The 17,584-nt window shown below is 36.5% G+C and overlaps 1 protein-coding gene across 1 annotated transcript in view; it reads left to right on the top strand.

Moving 5' to 3' along the window:
* The window catches only part of DPH6 (diphthamine biosynthesis 6), a 192,586-nt gene that overhangs the window by 152,009 nt on the left and 22,993 nt on the right, over positions 1–17,584 (top strand). The window contains exon 6 of the mRNA XM_004010428.5: positions 3,000–3,061. Within this exon, the coding sequence (XP_004010477.1) occupies positions 3,000–3,061 (62 nt within the window). The remainder of the gene's footprint in view (positions 1–2,999; positions 3,062–17,584) is intronic.

The following is a 17,584-nucleotide window of genomic DNA, read 5'->3' as shown; positions in this document are numbered from 1 at the left end:
AAAAAAAGCTATGACCAACCTAGAGAGCATATTAAAAAATAGAGACTTTGCCAACAAAGGTCCATCCAGTCAAGGCTATGGTTTTTCCACTAGTCATGTATGGATGTGAGAGTTGGACTCTAAAGAAAGCTGAGCGCTGAAGAATTGATGCTTTTGAACTGTGATGTTGGAGAAGACTCTTGAGAGTCCCTTGGACAGCAAGGAGATCCAACCAGTCCATTCTAAAGGAGATCAGTCCTGTATGTTCATTGGAAGGACTGATGTTAAGGCTGAAACTCCGATACTTTGGCCACCTTATGCGAAGAGCTGACTCATTTGATAAAACCCTGATGCTGGGAAAGATTGAGGGCAGGAGGAGAAGGGGACAACAGAGGATGAGATGGTTGGATGACATCACTGACTCAGTGGACATGGGTTTGGGTAGACTCCGGCAGTTGGTGATGGACAGGGAGACCTGGCGTGCTATGGTTCATGGGGTTGGAAAGAGTCAGACACGACTAAGCGACTGAACTGAACTGATAGAAATGCTGTGTTTGGCAGAGGTAGGAGAAGGATTCCATAAATAATACTTTACCCATAAATAAGAGATAAAATTATAACACTCTAGCTATGATAACTGAAAGTAAATTCTACATAAGTTGAATATCTCAATGTGAATACAAAGTTTTAAAACTTCAAAAGGAAAATATAAAAGACTCACATTATTTCCTTGGGGAAGGAAAGAATTTATTACAAAGAAAGGAAAAACATTTTTAAGTAACAATTCTTTTGACTACTATAAGGTTAAAATTTTTATGTTTATCAAAAGACCTTCCCCCAATAAAAAAGTGTAATAACAAGCCACTGGTTAGAAAAATGTTTACTGTGCCCATATGATGAAGGATTAGCATTCAGAATATATCAAGAACAATGAATCATCAAATAAAAGGGAAAACAACATTTAAAAAACCAAATGATTTTAATAAGCAGTTCACGGAAGTGAAAACCTGAATGAATGGGCAATGAAATATGGAAAAGTGCTTATTTTTAATAGTAATCATAAGTTAAAAATTAGTACAAGTATCCAAAACATTTTTTATGTCTGTGTATATCAGATTGGCAAAGATGAAAAATCTGATATTAAACTGTTTTCATATTATGGGAACTAGGGATATATTTCCTTGATAGTGAAAGTACAAAGTAACAATACTTCTTTGGAGAGCAATTTGGCAATATATAGTAGACGTGAAGATTACATATATAGATATAAATATATATATATAAAATAGCAATTATATTATAGTTTTTCTACACTATCATGGTAATTTTACATATATGCATATTTAATGCAGCATAGAAAGTTCTTCCTAGTAGAAAAACAGACATTAGAAATAAGGCATTGCCCAGCTGTCCACCTACTGGAAAATGGGTATGTAAATTCCATAATGAAATAGAACAGTAAAGATGGATGGACCAGAGCCACAGTAATCAATATAAATAAATCTTTCATTAACAAAGGGAACTGGAAAAAAACAAAAGTTATCATTCATGTTAAAATTTGATATACATGAATAATATCAAATATTGTTTTGGATATGTACACTTGTAATAAAATTATAAAAGCATAGTTGGGAAATACTCGATAAGAGTGGTTACTCATGTTGAAAGACTAAGGAAAATAGATTAATTAGGGGTAGAAATACTATGAAATTCTATTATGGTGTTTATTTCTTAAAGTTGTGGAGGAAATATGGCAAGATATTAATGTTTATTAAATCTGAGTGATGATTACATAAGTGTTTGTCTCAAAATATTTCATTTACTTATTCATTTTAAACTTTAAAAAGTGTTCTACATGAATAGAGACTAGAATAAGTCAGTGATTGCTTCATCAATGTGTTTAGCCAGCCAACTGAAATTTTGCTTTTAGTGAATACACCACAATAAGGGTGCCATGAAGGGAGTTGACTTAATTTACCTAGTGCTACTAATGTGAGTTGTTTGCTTTGGCTTTACCTTGTAAGAATCCTCAATCTTTATCTGACTTCCCTTTTATTATCCTGTATGTGATTATAACAAATATCATGTTACCAAAACAGGCATCCAGCTAGAAGCAGAAAATTGTTACTCAGTTTGTATACTCAATAAGCTAAATGGTTTAAACCAATAAAAATATAAAAATAGCATATTTAAATAAGCTTAAGTTACTACAAATACTATGGATGTAAATATCTAAAATGAGTTCTTTCATTTCATAGCTGAATTGTGGCATATGATTTTTTTTCCCCTGAAAGATGAATTTTGGAATGTGGGAAGAGTTCATGTTGTCCACAGTAGTCTACCTATACCCCATCACTCACATAAACTCTGCTATTATCAGTTGGAACTTTCATCAGAGATTATGCATATGCTACTGGTACTGTAATGATTTTTCAGTGTTTCTTTTTTTCTTAGAAAACACTGTCACACAAGTGGTCATTAAAATAAGCTGTCATTTAATTTGGTAATATTTCTGTTCATATGTTATTAAGTGAATTAATTATATAGGCTTACAGTCTACCACTGTCTTGTTTTCTACTTTTATTCTCCAAGTAAGTTTGAAATTTATACAAAATAGGTGTGTCAGAAAAATTCTCACTGTTGTCTCCATGAGTAAAAACAAATTATAATAATTAAAATGCCTTGGATTCAAATTTCATATCTTTGAAATGATAGTTTTTTCCTATCCTAATTATAGTTCCTCAAAAATTAAAAAGGGATTGAAACAATACATCTAGTAGTTGATGAAGTGCAATTAAAATGAATTGGAATGAAGCTTATTTTTCAGGAGCAAGAAAAGCAGTTACCCAAGGGGAATAGAAAAATAAATACTAGCAAACTAAATTTTACTTTAGGATCAACGCAATTTAAAATATATATGCACTAGTTTCCTAGGCAAAGAGGAACCAAGGGAATGGAAATGTGTTTTAAAACCTCTGGTTTAATAGTTATGTAAAAAAATATTTGACTTTTCTTGGCAGGTTTAGATCCAGAGAAGCATCTTGGAAAAACCTTGGATCAAATGGAGCCCTATCTCTTAGAGGTAAGAATTTAGAATATTTCTCAAAATACAGGCATCTAAAGGAGGAAAATAAACAATGCCATGATATGCTGGTTATACAATCAATTTTTAGAAATTCTCAGATACACTGATGATACTGCTTTGTGAAAAAATTAAACTTCTGATGGGTATGAAAGCATTTAAAATTAATTACAAAAGTTATGACTACTTTGTTGAGCTCACTAAAAGAATAAAGTAAGCTATATTAAAAAGGAAATTGTTTGTCAAAAAGTTTACTTTTGTTTTCCCTGGTAACTCAGACAGTGAAGAATCTGCCTGCAATGCAAGAGACCTGGGTTTAACCCCTGGGCCAGGAAGATCTCCTGGAGAAGGGAATGGCAGCCCACTCCATTAGTCTTGCCTGGAAAATTCCATGGACAGAGGAGCCTGGCAGGCTGCAGTCCATTGCAGCCTGAAAAGAGTTGGACATGACTGAGCAACTGACACTTTCACTTTCAAAGTACAGTCCCTGATGGTCTCCATGATCAGGTGCATTTCCATCAGAAATGGAAGGGAAAATTTCCTTTAGAGATTATCTAATCTAGCCTCTTTTTTTTTTTTACCAATTAGGAAGTTAACTTGCTGAGAAGGAAACAAATTATCCCAAGGCTTCAGGTTACAACTGTTTATCATTGTCAAAGTCTAAATGTATTTTAAATATTAAAGAAAGATCTTGTTATTTTTACTCTATTAACTGTATTATATTTTATTAGGATTAGGGGTCAAATGTTAGGATTAGTGTGGCAATTCTGAATTAATGAGAATAGTGTAACTTGGATTTTTGAAATTTTACAGTTACAAAAAATGAAAAAGAAAATCACCCTACTTCTGTGAAAGAAGTAAACTCCTCTATTAAGTTACCATTTTTCCCTCCCATGTTCTTCATCAAATTGTCTCTGAACACTGTTAATGCCAGTACTGTAATATGAACTGTTAGCAGTTATACCCGTCAGTAACTGTATGTGTTTCACATTTTTCTTTCAGATATTTGATGATTTTATGGCTTATCAATATGTACCAAATGCTTAGAAATCCCTTAAATGCTCATTTCTTGTTTTATTAAGCATTATGCTTGTACTTAGTCACTCAATTGTGTCTGACTCTTTGCAACCCCATGGACTGTAGCCCACCAGGCTCCTCTGTCCATTGGATTTTCCAGGCAAGAATACTGGAGTGGGTTTCCATGTCCTCCTCCAGGGAATCTTCCCACCCAGGGATCAAACCCAGGTCTCTCGCATTGCGGGCGAATTCTTGACTGAGCCACCAGGAAAGCCCAAGAATACTAGGGTGGGTAGCCTATCCCTTCTCCAGGGGATCTTCCTGACCCAGGAATTGAGCCAGGCTCTCCTGCATTACAGCTAGATTCTTTACCCAGCTGAGCTACCATGGAAGCCCACCAGGGAAGCCCCTTATTAAGCATTATTAAGAATCTAACATGTGCTAAGAAAGTGTCTGACTCTTTGAGACCCCATGGACTGCAGCACGCCAGGCCTCCCTGTCCATCACCAACTCCCGGAGTTTACCCAAACTCATGTCCATTGAGTCGGTGATGCCATCCAGCCATCTCATCCTTTGTCATCCCCTTCTCCTCCTGCCTTCAACCTTTCCCAGCATCAGGGTCTTTTACAATGAGTGACGTAAATAGTAAAAGTTTTGGAAATGAGCTAGGAAAAGATTTGAAAATGAGCTAGGAAAATAGTAAAAGATTAAAATTGAAATGATTGTATAATTGTGACAAACTATTTTGATTTCTAGATAGTTTGATATCATTTATGATGGACATGGTTACTTTCCATCCCCCTCTGATAGGACTCTTTTCACAGTAATTTGTTCTATGCCCAGCATATCTATGTTCACATCCATTCACTACCATCGGGCAATTTTGCTTCTACAAAAGCAGTGTAAATAAATAATGTGATTAAGCCTATGAGGGTGAAAGAAAGGGAACTTCAGAGATAGGAGACTGGAATTTTGGCAAAAGATGCTTCTAAAACTTGAAGTTGTGAGGTCAGCTCTCCAGCATGTGTAGATTATTTTTAGAAAAGGCAAGTAAAGCTTTAGGATTACCATAATGTTGATTGTGAATTAACCTGTGTGTTACCATAAGATATTTAAACACAGAAATTATTTTATTCTACTTCAGCAAGTTCCTCACAAGACCTGACAGTCTTACATTTCACTAGAAAAATTCTCTACCCATTCTCCATAATGACCATTTTATTCCCTGTCTGCTCCTCAAGTTTCAAATCCCTTCATATTTTACTGTCAATGTACAAATGGTAGCAAAGTGCTGAATGAATAAAAGCACCATTGAAATAAATAAAAAATACAGGAACATAAAATAATAATACATTTGCAAGGACATAGACAAAAGATACACATGGAATACTTTTAAATATTTTCCTGTGATAAATAAAAGGGGATAAGGCATAGAGATAAATGGGAATTTTTATTTTTTTATTTATTGAAGTAAAGTTGATGTGCAGTACTATGTTACAGATGTACAATATAGTGATTCACAGTTTTTAAAAGTTATACTCCATTTTCAGTTATTCTAAATAATATTGACTATGTTTCTTGTACTTTATCCCATAGCTTATTTTATATGATAGTTTGTAGCTCTTGATTCTCCACCACTATGTTGCTCATCCCCCATTCCTTTCCTCATTGATAAATAAATGGAAAATTTTAAAATAACAACATAAGGGACTTCTCTGGGGTTCAGTGGCTAAGACTGTACACCCAGTGCAGGGGCCCAGGTTCAGTCCCTGATCAGGAATTAAGTTCCTACATGCCATACCGAAGATCAAAATTCTGTGTGCCGCAACCAAGACCTGGCACAGCCAAACAAATAAATAAATAAATAAATATTTTTAATAAGGCATAAGAATACCTGACTGTTACTGCAAATTTGCAATATGATAAAGTACAAGGTAGCAAAAAAAAAGCATAGTTCTTCTGCCCCATGATGCATGTTGCTAATGTGTTGGTGTATTCCCTTATTTTTATTTCCTGAGCTTTTGTTGTACACTCAAGTTCATATCATTAAATATTTGTACTTATTGTATTTGCACAATTTGGTTCAACTATACATATAGTTTATCTCCTTTTTTTCTCATAATATTATGATGTGTTTCAGTTCAGTTCAGTTCTGTCACTCAGTCATGTCTGACTCTTTGCAACCCCATGAATCGCAGCATGCCAGGCCTCCCTGTCCATCACCAACTCCTGGAGTTCACTCAGACTCAGGTCCATCGAGTCAGTGATGCCATCCAGCCATCTCATCCTCTGTCATCCCCTTCTCCTCCTGCCCCCAATCCCTCCCAGCATCAGAGCCTTTTCCAATGAGTCAACTCTTCTCATGAGGTGGCCAAAGTACTAGAGTTTCAGCTTTAGCATCATTCCTTCCAAAGAAATCCCAGGGCTGATCTCCTTCAGAATGGACTGGTTGGATCTCCTTGCAGTCCAAGGGACTCTCAAGAGTCTTCTATGATGTGTTTACTTTCCCACAAAACTAAATCTATTTGAAAATACAATGGCTATGTAGATTTTATCATATTCATATTCTACATATGAATATATTCTTGTTGGGAATATTTGTCTCTATTTGATTAGTACAATAGTAATTACAGTTTTGCATTGTTGAACTTTTCCATTTGATTGGAATACTTAACTGTGATTATATGATACATCATTTTCATGCATGTCTTACTTTATGTTTTTTTGCTAATGACTTATTACTTGATGTTTATTGTATATTTACTTTAGACTATAAATTTGATGTTAGACAAAAAGCAAATATAAGCAATTTTTTTAATTCAAGTTCAAAATGGGTCATAAAGCAGGGAGGCAACTCTCAATATCAATGCATTTGGCCCAGGAACTGCTAATGACCATACACAGTAATGGTGGTTCAAAAAGTTTTGCAAAGGAGATGAGAGCCTCAAGGATGAGGAGCATAGTGGCTGGCCATCAGAAATTGACAACTACCAATTGAAAGGAGTCATCAAAGCTAATCCTCTTACAACGACAGGATAAACTGCCGAAGAACTCAGTGTCAACCATTCTAAGGTCATTTGGTACTTGAAGCAAACTGGAAAAGTGAAAAAGCTCATTAAGTGGGTTCCTCATGAGCTGGACACAAATCAAAAAATTGTTGTTTTGAAGAGTCATCTTCTCTTATACCACACAATAGCAGTGAACTGTTTCTCAATTGGATCATGACGTGCGACAAAGAGTAGATTTTATACAACAAATGACGATGACCACCTCAGTGCTTGGACCAAGAAGAAGCTCCAAAGCACTTCCCAAATCCAAACTTGCACCAAAACAAGGTCATGGTCACTGTTTGGTGATCTGCTGCCCATCTGATCCACTACAGCTTTCTGAATCCTGGCAAAACCATTACATCTCAGAAGTATGCTCAACAGATCCAGTGAGATGCACTGAAAAAAACAGCAATGCCTGCAGCTAGCATTGGTCAACAGAATGGGCCTAATTCATCTCCACAACAATGCCTGACCGCATGTCACACAACCAATGCTTCAAAAGTTGGAACAAATTGGGCTAAGAAGTTTTGCCTCATCCACCATATTCATCTGACCGCTCACCAACCAGCTACCACTTCTTCAAGCATCTCCACCACTTTTTGTAGGGAAGATGCTTCCACAACCAGCAGGAGGCAGAAAATGCTTTCCAAGAGTTTTTCAAATCCCAAAGCATGGCTTTTTATGCTACAGGAATAAACAAACTTATACCTCATTACCAAAAATGTGTTGATTGTACTCGTTTCTATTTTAATTAATAAAGATGTGTTTGAATCTAGTTATAATGATTTAAAATTCATAGTCTGAAACCACAGTTACTTTTTCAATAACCTGTTATTAAAAAGTTTTTTCTTTTTAAATTATTATAAATACTATTCTGATTATTATCTTTACTAGTAAATTTTCATGTATATTTTTCATTATTACTTTGTTTAGATAAATTCCTAGAAATTATAATTTCTGTATCAAAAAATAAAACATCAAAGCTTATACATTTATTACTCTAAATTAACTATGAAATCATTTTAGCCATTGCTCCTTAAATTTCTGCAAGTTCCTAAAATTATTATCTGATACATGAACAATGGATTAAAAAATTATTTTATCTTTTGTGCTTCTTTCCCCCAGGATTATTTTCTCATTGTTCAAAAAAGGAGTTGAATTTTAATATAAAATTACATCAAATTTTAAAAGCTTTGGACTGCTCTTTAAATGTTTTTGAAGAGTATTCCTATTTTTGTGATATTTTACAATGTTTGTTGAACTCAATCTTTCAAATGATTCTTCATACTTTGCTATGTAAACAACCCTCTGAGTCTTTCTTGCCTCTTACTTATTTCATCATCTCACTTTCATGTCTTATGGTTGATTTTTACCTCTATGTCTTTGTATTACCTAATGATTTCCCTCAAATTTAGTACTATTTATTGATTTATCACTCTAGATTATGCAGATTTAGCTATCTTTCTCCCTTTGTCTCCATCAAATATGTGTACCCTTTTCCTCATTCCATCTTCCCACATAATACTGCAATTCTGGTTGTATGAACAGTCAGTGTTTAAATTACAATAACTATAAAAACTCAAAACACAGCCTTGTTAGGTAGTAAACTCTGGTAGTAAACCTTTCCTGTGTTGTTATTCAGTCTCCCAGTCATGTCCGATTCTTTGTGACCCCCTGGACTGCAACACTTCAGGCTTCCCTGTCCCTTACCATCTCCTGGAGTTTGCCCAGGTTCATGTCCATTGCATGGGTGATGCCATCCAGCCATCTCATCCTCTGATACCCTGTTCTCCTTCTGCCCTCAGTTTTTCCCAGCATCAGAGACTTTTCCAGTGAGTCGACTGTTTGCATCAGGTGACCAAACTACTGGAACTTCAGCTTCAGCATCAGTACTTCCAAAGAGTATTCAGGGTTGATTTCCTTTAAGATTGACTGCTTTGATCTCCTTCCTGTCCAAGGGACTCTCAGAAGTCTTCTGCAGCACCACAGTTTGAGGGCAATAGTTCTTTGGAGTTCTGTCTTCTTTACAGTCCAGTTCTTACAACCATACGTGACCACTGGAGGGACCAAAGCCTTGACTATACGGACCATTGTCAGCAGAGTGATGTCTCTGCTCTTCAACACACTGTCTGTGTTTGTCATAGCTTTCCTGCCAAGAACCAATTGTCTTCTGTTTTCATGGCTGCAGTCATCCACAGTGATTTTAGAGCCCAAGAAGAGGAAATCACTGCTTCCACCTTTACTGTTCTATTTGCCATGAAGTGCTGGGGCTGGATGCCGTGTTCTAATTTTTTTAATATTTAGTTTTAAGCCAGCTTTTTTTCTCTCTTCCTTCACCTTCATCAAGAGGTTCTTTAGTTCCTCCTCACTCTCTGCCATTAGAGTGGTATCATCTGCATATCGAGGTTGTTAATATTTCTCCTACCTATCTTGATTCCAGTTTGTAACTTATCTAGTCCAGCATTTCTCATGATGTTCTCAGTGTATAGATTAAACAAACAGGGTGACAGCAGACAGCCCTGCCATACTCCTTTCTCAATCCTGAACCAACCAGCTGGTCGATACAAGGTTCTTAACTGTTGCCTCTTGATCCTATGTTTTCATGTGAATTATAGTTGTCTTGATTTATTCATTTATTCAGTGTTCTATGTACTAATCACTAATTCAGTGCTTTACTCATTGGCAGTTTCTTAGTTTCTTAGCCAGATGTTCAGACATACTAAATAGTTTTTCAGTTTCCTCTCCCTGAAGTCTTTTCCAGGCCCTTATCACCTGATGTATATAATCTGGGTCAGTTTCATTCTACGCCTGTTACAAGGCTGTCATCCATCATCTTCTCATAATCCAAGAGACCCTTTCACCTTTCTTCTTTGTTAGATCCCTTGTTTCCTGGATCCAGTGTCTTTCTTTGTTTCCATCTCATTTTTGTGAAGCACGTTTTTTTTAAGGAAGAGTCCACAGGACTCTTTGAGACAGTATGCATATCTGTAAATGTCTTCATTCTTTCCTTTCATTTGATTGGTTCTTTAGCAAGTCATAAATTCTGTTTTAGGAATATTTTCCCTTCCAGATCTTGATAGTATTGCTTCATTCCCTTGCAGCTTGGTATGCTGTTGAGAAGCCCAAAGTCACTCTGATTCCTGACTATTTCTATGCAACCTTATTTATTTCTCTCTCCATCTCCTCTGTGTAAGAGTATGTAAGATACTTCTTTTGCCCGAAGAATTATAAAGTCATATGTGCTATGTCTTAGGCATGAATGTTTTTATACATTGTGCTGAGACAGGTGGAGTTTTCAGCTTGAAAATTTCAGTTCTGGGCAATTTTCTTGAATTATTTCACTGGTGTTTACTACTCTTTATTTCTTCTTGTGGTTCAGTCACTCAGTCATGCCCAACTTTTTATGACCGCATGGACTGCAGCATGCCTAGGCTTCTCTGTCCTTCACAATCTCCTGGAGTTTGCTCAAATTCATGTCCATTGAACCCATGATGCCATCCAACCATCTAGTCCTCAGTCTTCTCCATCTCCTCCTGTCTTCTATTTTTCCCAGCATCAGGGTCTTTTCCAGTGAGTCAGCTCTTCACATCAGGTGGCCAAAGTATTATAGCTTCAGCATCAGTCCTTCCAATGAATATTCAGGGTTGATTTCCTTTAGGATTGACTGGTTTGATCTCCTTGCAGTTCAAGGGACTCTCAAGAGTCTTCTCCAACACCACAGTTCAAAAGCATCAATTCTTCGGCACTCGGCCTTCTTCATGGTCCAACTCTCACATCTGTACATGACTACTGGAAAAACCATAGCTTTGACTATATAGACCTCTGTGGACAAAGTAATGTCTCTGCTTTTTAATACTGTCTAGCTTTGTCATCACTTTTCTTCCAAGGAGCAAACATCTTTTAATTTCATGCCTGCAGTCACCATCTGCAGTGATTTTGGAACTCAAGAAAATAAAGTCTGCCACGGTTTCCATTGTTTCCCCACCTAGTTGCCATGAAGTGATGGGACCGGATGTCATGATCTTAGTTTTCTGAATGTTGAATTTTAAGCCAGTTTTTTCACTCTCCTCTTTCACCTTCATCAAGAAGTTCTTTAGTTCTTCTTCATAGTCTGCAAAGAGGGTAGTATCATCTGTATATCTGAGGTTGTTGATATAACCTGTTGACTCCCTGCAGTATTAATTCCAGCTTGTGCTTCATCTAGCCCGGCATTTCGCATGATGTATTCTGCATATAAGTTAAATAAGCAGGGTGACAATATACACCCTCAACGTACTCCTTTCCCAATTTTGAACCAGTCCCAATTTTGCATCTTTGGATTCTTATTATTTAGATGTTCCTTGAACTTCTAACTTTTCTCTTAATTTTCACCTACATCACTTTACTCTTTCTGGGAGAATTTCACAATTTTACACTTAAACTTCTAGTTAAATTTTTTCATATCTTATTTTTAATTTCTAAAAGCACATTTTGTTTTTTTTTAGTCTGTAATGCTTTATCCTTAAATAATTTTTCTTCTCTCCTTCATAGTCAGTCTTTTCCTTTATTTATTTTGATCTCTATCTTTCATCTTATAGATGTTTCTACTAATCTTTGGTGTTCTACTCATGTATAAGAGTGGAGACCTAAAAGTTTTATTGCAAGCACTAAGTGTGTGGATGGAGCTGTGTGACCTTGAGTTTCACTGGAAGGGAGTATATATGGGTCATTTAATCTGAGCTGGTTATATTCCAAAGAAAATGATTCTCCAGCCTCCTCTTAACGTAAAGACATGCTGCAGGTTTTTGCTGTTGTTGTTGTTGGAGTTGACAAGGAAAATGGCTAGAGGTCTTAGAATCTTGTGTGCATATATTAACTGAATCCCTCTATTTTGTTATAGTACCTCTGTCCTCAGCTGTGTCTTGTTTCTCCCAGGTTAGTTCATTTGTTTTCCCTTTGCAGAGGATAAACCTTCAGTGTTCTGACACGGTCAAGTAGAAGTGGTTGTCAGCCTGTAGGGAAAGGATCTAGGGAATCTGACTGCTTGTTAAACAGACTGCCAATATATCCCTCTTATTTTGGTGTCCTTTTCACATTTTCCCTTTACTTCCAGAAGTAACTGGTGCCATCAATCCCTTACTTTATTGCTTTAGAGTAAAGAGTTAATTTCCTGTATAAATTGGATCAGTCCTTTGCATGCTCCCCTGTTGGCTTAGGCTCCAATGTTCTTGATTCTGTTGCTTTGTGCTCTCATTTTCTCCATCTTTTTTGAATTTATGCCTTTTTATGAAATACCTTCCATGGAAGTTTTAGAAGGGGGTGGGAGTAGGTGCATGGATTCAAATCACTATCTTTACCAGCAATGGTTACTCTTTAATCAAGATATTTATTAAGATCTTCCAAGTAAAGGTTGTTCGCTAAATGGAAGATGAAATCATATTATATAAAAATGGTAAAAATGTAGATCTGGTTACTTTTTCCAGAACTATTCACGTAGAATTGGGAAATCCGACTTATAGTCTTGAGTCAAAGGTAAGCAGATATATATTGACTAAGGAGTATACTGCTTAGCTGGCTGCTATAAGAGCTAAAGCAGGATACTTGTAATGCTAACTTCAAGCTTAAAGCTCTATTTCAAGTTCTCTTTTATATGAGTTAATTTGTCTTCCTTATGAGTTTGACAAAAGAACAATTTACAGTCCCAGCTACCTATCACTTAACAACGCAAAAGACAAAGAATTTCACTAAAGTTGATTTGCTGATGTGAGTGAAAGATGGAACTTTAAGCCTTATTCCCTACACTGCTAAACTTATGGAAAAGAAAACCTATAACTGACCTTGAAAGTTAAGAGGAAGGTAGAATATCCTTGAGTGGAAATTTTAAATTTTGAATATAACAGAGTTGGAAGGATATGTGAAGCTTTATGGCTGAGATGTTCAGTGACTCTTACAACTTACAAGAAGTATTAAAATGTTCAGTCAGTAAGTCATGTCCAAATCTGTGACCCCATGAACTGCAGCATACTAGGTTTCCCTGTCCTTCACTGTCTCCTAGAGTTTGCCCAAACTCATGTTCATTGAGTCAGTGAGGCCATAGTCTAGGTTTAAGAGGGAGAGGACATATGTATACCTATGACTGATTAATGTTGATGTATGGCAGAAACTAACAGAATATTTTAAAGCAATTATCCTCCAATTAAAAATATAATGAACATTGTTAAATTAAAAAACGTACTCTAAGATAGTATAAAATATGTACCAAAGAATTTCAAAGAAAACATTGTATGTTGTTGAGAGAATTCTGAATAAATTGAGAGGTAAATTGATAGCCATACTGGACTTTAAGAATGGGGATAGAACTTTTGACTGGCTGGCTTGTTTGGCATATATCTTAAGTACTTGGAGAGGAAACTGAGAAAAAATTTAGAAGCCGTATTGTGAGAAATTTTGAATACTGAATTGAGGATTTAATTATCTCAGCAATGAGCAACCAAAGGTTTTAGAGGAAGGGAGGAAAATTCTGAAAGGTGCACTTTAAGGAATTTGACTCAGCAGTAGAACCCATTAATATTTGCAGTTAAAGAGAAGAAATGAAGGTCCTCCATAGTTAGTGGCTGTTCCAATATATTATCATGAACATGTTCCTCACATCTCATTGAGTGTGTATTGTAAAATAAGTAAAAAAGTTATTTTTGCATTAAATTTAGAGTCTTATGGGGAGAGATCCTAATAATTTGGATCAGATAAAGCCCAGTTGGTATTTACTATAAGTATAATTGGAAGTTTAAAATGGAAGATGACCATCTGACCTGGAATAGTTGAAAGCAATGTCATGAGAGTCTTAGAACTTAAATTGGTCTAAAGGATGGATGAAACTTATACTTTGTTGTTCAGTCTCCCTGTCATCTCGAACTCTTTGTACCCCATGGACTGCAGCACACCAGGTCTCCCTGTCCTTCAGTATCTCATGGAGCTTTCTCAAACTCATGTTCATTGAGTCGATGATGCCATCCAAATATTTCATCCTCTGTTGCCCCCTTCTCCTGCCCTCAATCTTTCCCAGCATCAGGGTCTTTACCACCGAGTCGGCTTTTTGCATTGGGTGGTGCCAAAGTGTTGGAGCTTCAGCTTCAGCATCGGTCCTTCCAATGAATATTGGAAGGGTTGATTTCCTTGAGGATTGACTGGTTTCATCTCCTTGCAGTCCATGGGACTTTCAAGAGTCTTCTCCAATGCAATTCAAAAGCATCAATTCTTTGGCACTCAGCCTTCTTTATCATCTGACTCTCACATCCATAAATGATGACTTGAAAAACCATAACTTTGACTATATGGACTTTTGTGGGCAAAGTGATGTCTCTTTTTACTACACTGTCTAGGTTTGACATCGCTTTTCTTTCAAGAAGCAAACGTCTTTTAATTTCATGGCTGCAGTCACCATCTGCAGTGATTTTGGAGCCCAAGAAAATAGTCTGCCACAATAGTTTCCATTGTTTCCTGGCTCGGAGAATTTTGAGCATTAACTTGTTACCATGTGAAATGAGTGCAATTGTGCTGTAGTTTGAACATTCTTTGGCATCGCCCTTCTTTGTAATTGGAATGATAACTGACCTTTTCCAGTCTGTGGCCACTGCTGAGTTTTCCAGATTTTCTGGCATATTGAGTGCAGCACTTTCACAGCATCATCTTTTAGGATTTGAAATAGATCAACTGGAATTCCATCACCTCCACTATCTTTGTTTGTAGTAATGCTTCCTAAGGCCCACTTGACTTCACACTCCAGGATGTCTGACTCTAGGTGAGTGATCACACTATCATGGTTTTCTGGATCATTAAGACCTTTTTTGTATTGGTGGTGGCAACAAAGTGAATCAATCTGTAGATTCCTAGGCAAGAAGACATGCAAGGACAATAAGGAATTTTATTTAAATGAAACTAACAGCTTATGTTGGTAGATTAATAAGCAACAGGTGAAGTAGGAATTTAGGCCCCAGTCATTAAGGGCCTTGAGAGATGGACCAAGTGATTTGGGGTGAGAAATAAGATATGGAAGTCTCATCAACATGGATGTTTATTATTAAAACATATCTCAGGAAATTTAGTGTGGTGGCAGTATTCCTGGATTGGGAGAGAAGAAATTGGAAATCAAAAAGTATCTAAGATGCTCTTATTGAAACAGGTCTGAGGGCTTAAAGCATGAAACCTCTGACAGTAGGGATAGAGACACAGAACAAAACAAAGATTCCGATGGAAGAATGAAAAAGAAATTAGCACCAAATGGCCAGAAGCTGGAAAAGGAAGAATCAAAGATTAATCCACACACAAATAATTGGGGAAATAAGAAGCACACATGTTTGCAGAGAACAGGATTGATAAGATTGGTCTTAAATATACTGAGTTTTAAATTATAAACCAGAAGCATGTGTTTTTAAAACTGTGAGGTTGGCACACATTTGAGGTGTTCAGGCTAAAGACTAAGGTTTATTATTTATGAGTGAGGACACAACTTTATGAGTTTGTTTAGTTCTAAGCTACATATCCTTTGCAAATCAGTTTAATTTTTGTCTCTGGAAAAGGAAAAAAAAAATTAGTAACCATTTCATCGAGTATCTATTGTGTGCTGTGTAATATATTAGACCTTTTCTTCACATGGTTTTGTTACTGAAAACAGCACTCCTGTGAGGTAGGTACTGTTGTCTTCTCCATTGTACAGATCAGTAATTTGAGGCTCTGAGAGTTTGCATGACCTTAGACTGCATAGCTACAAAGTGACAGAGCTATGAATTGAATGAAGGATGATGTGAACCGAGAACAATTTGCCTCCAGAGTTACTGCTTTTGACCAATATATTACACAATCCTGCTTTCTCTGTGCCTCACTACAATATGTGCTTTACCTACTCTTATAGTTAAGCTGTGTATTATAGCTCTGACCTAAATACTTTTTATGCATGTTATTTAGTTATCTAACAAGCCTATGAGGTTGCTACTATTAATTTTTACATTTTAAAAATGAGGGATCACTTAGGTGAGTTACTTTTCCAAAGTCACAGAGCTAGGAAGTTTCAGAACTGGAATTTATGCTTTAAATCTATCTGATTTCAGAGCCTATGCTCTTTTTTATTCCTAAAAGTCATTTTAAAGATTAAATAAGATAATTTTATCATTTTCTTAACTTCAACGCATAAAGCAAATTTTCTTTAGTTAGTAGTGACAGTATTCATCAGTTTGTCAGTTGAACAGTTTGCAGTAACAGAATAACATAAAGGTGATTAGCTTAACCCATGCACTGCATAAGCTATCAGGAGGAATAAATGGATAAAGAAGAATATAGCATAGAGAGAATCATGAAGGATGTTTATAATTTGGGAGCAGCAGGAAGGAAAGGAGTTGGAAAAGCCTAGCAGTAGCTTAGAAAACACAGTAACATAGAAGCCTCAGGAAAATAATCACAAAGATTTGAGACATCAGTCGTATGACATGATACATAAAATTTGGGAAAAAAAGTCATTAGACAGTGTCCCAGCCCATTGCTGTTTGTACTGAAAAACCACTAAACAGAACCACCATCCATCCAGTTTCCCAATGCAGAAAGCTGCAAATTTTTCTTAATTAAAAAAAAAAAAAAAACTTTCCTCGCTTCTCCATTCACTCATTTCAGCCTGCTAAAAACTCTCTCAACCTATCTTCCTCTCCACTCCATCCTCAGTGCTCCTTCCCCGTTTCAGGAACTCTTTACCTCCTGCCGAGATTCCTCCAGCGACCTCTCAGTTCTTTCTGCTTCTTGACTTACTGCCCTCCAGCCTGTTCTCCATATGCAGCCAGAATTATGTTTCTAAAAGACAAATGAGATCAGGTCAATTCTCTGTTAAAAACATCCCCATGGGTTTTCATTGACCTGAGGATAATAACTCAGTATGGCTTATAAAGCTCTATAACATCTGTCCTCTTTCTAGGTTTTTAGCCTCATCTATCCACTATTACGCATCTAGTTATGCTTCAGCTATGGAAGAAACACAAGCTGGAATCAAGATTTCTGGGAGAAATATCAATAACTTCAGACACCACCCTTATGGCAGAAAGTGAAGAGGAACTAAAAAGCCTCTTGATGAAAATGAAAGAGGAGAGTGAAAAAGCTCAACATTCAGAAAACGAAGATCATGGCATCTGGTCCCATCACTTCATGGCAAATAGATGGGGAAACAGTGTCAGACTTTATTTTTTGGGCTCCAAAATCACTGCAGATGGTGACTGCAGCCATGAAATAAACTAGTACAGCCACTACGGAGAACAGTGTAGAGATTCCTTTAAAAAACTGGAAATAGAACTGCCTTATGACCCAGCAATCCCACTGCTGGGCATACACACCGAGGAAACCTGAATTGAAAGACACGTGTACCCCAGTGTTCATTGTAGCACTGTTTCTAATAGCCGGGACATGGAAGTAACCTAGATGTCCATAAGCAGACAAATGAATA

Source organism: Ovis aries, chromosome 7 (assembly GCF_016772045.2).
Source record: "Ovis aries strain OAR_USU_Benz2616 breed Rambouillet chromosome 7, ARS-UI_Ramb_v3.0, whole genome shotgun sequence".
NCBI lineage: Eukaryota > Metazoa > Chordata > Mammalia > Artiodactyla > Bovidae > Ovis > Ovis aries.
Note: the sequence above shows the minus strand (reverse complement) of the source record. Positions and strands in the feature narration are given on the sequence as shown.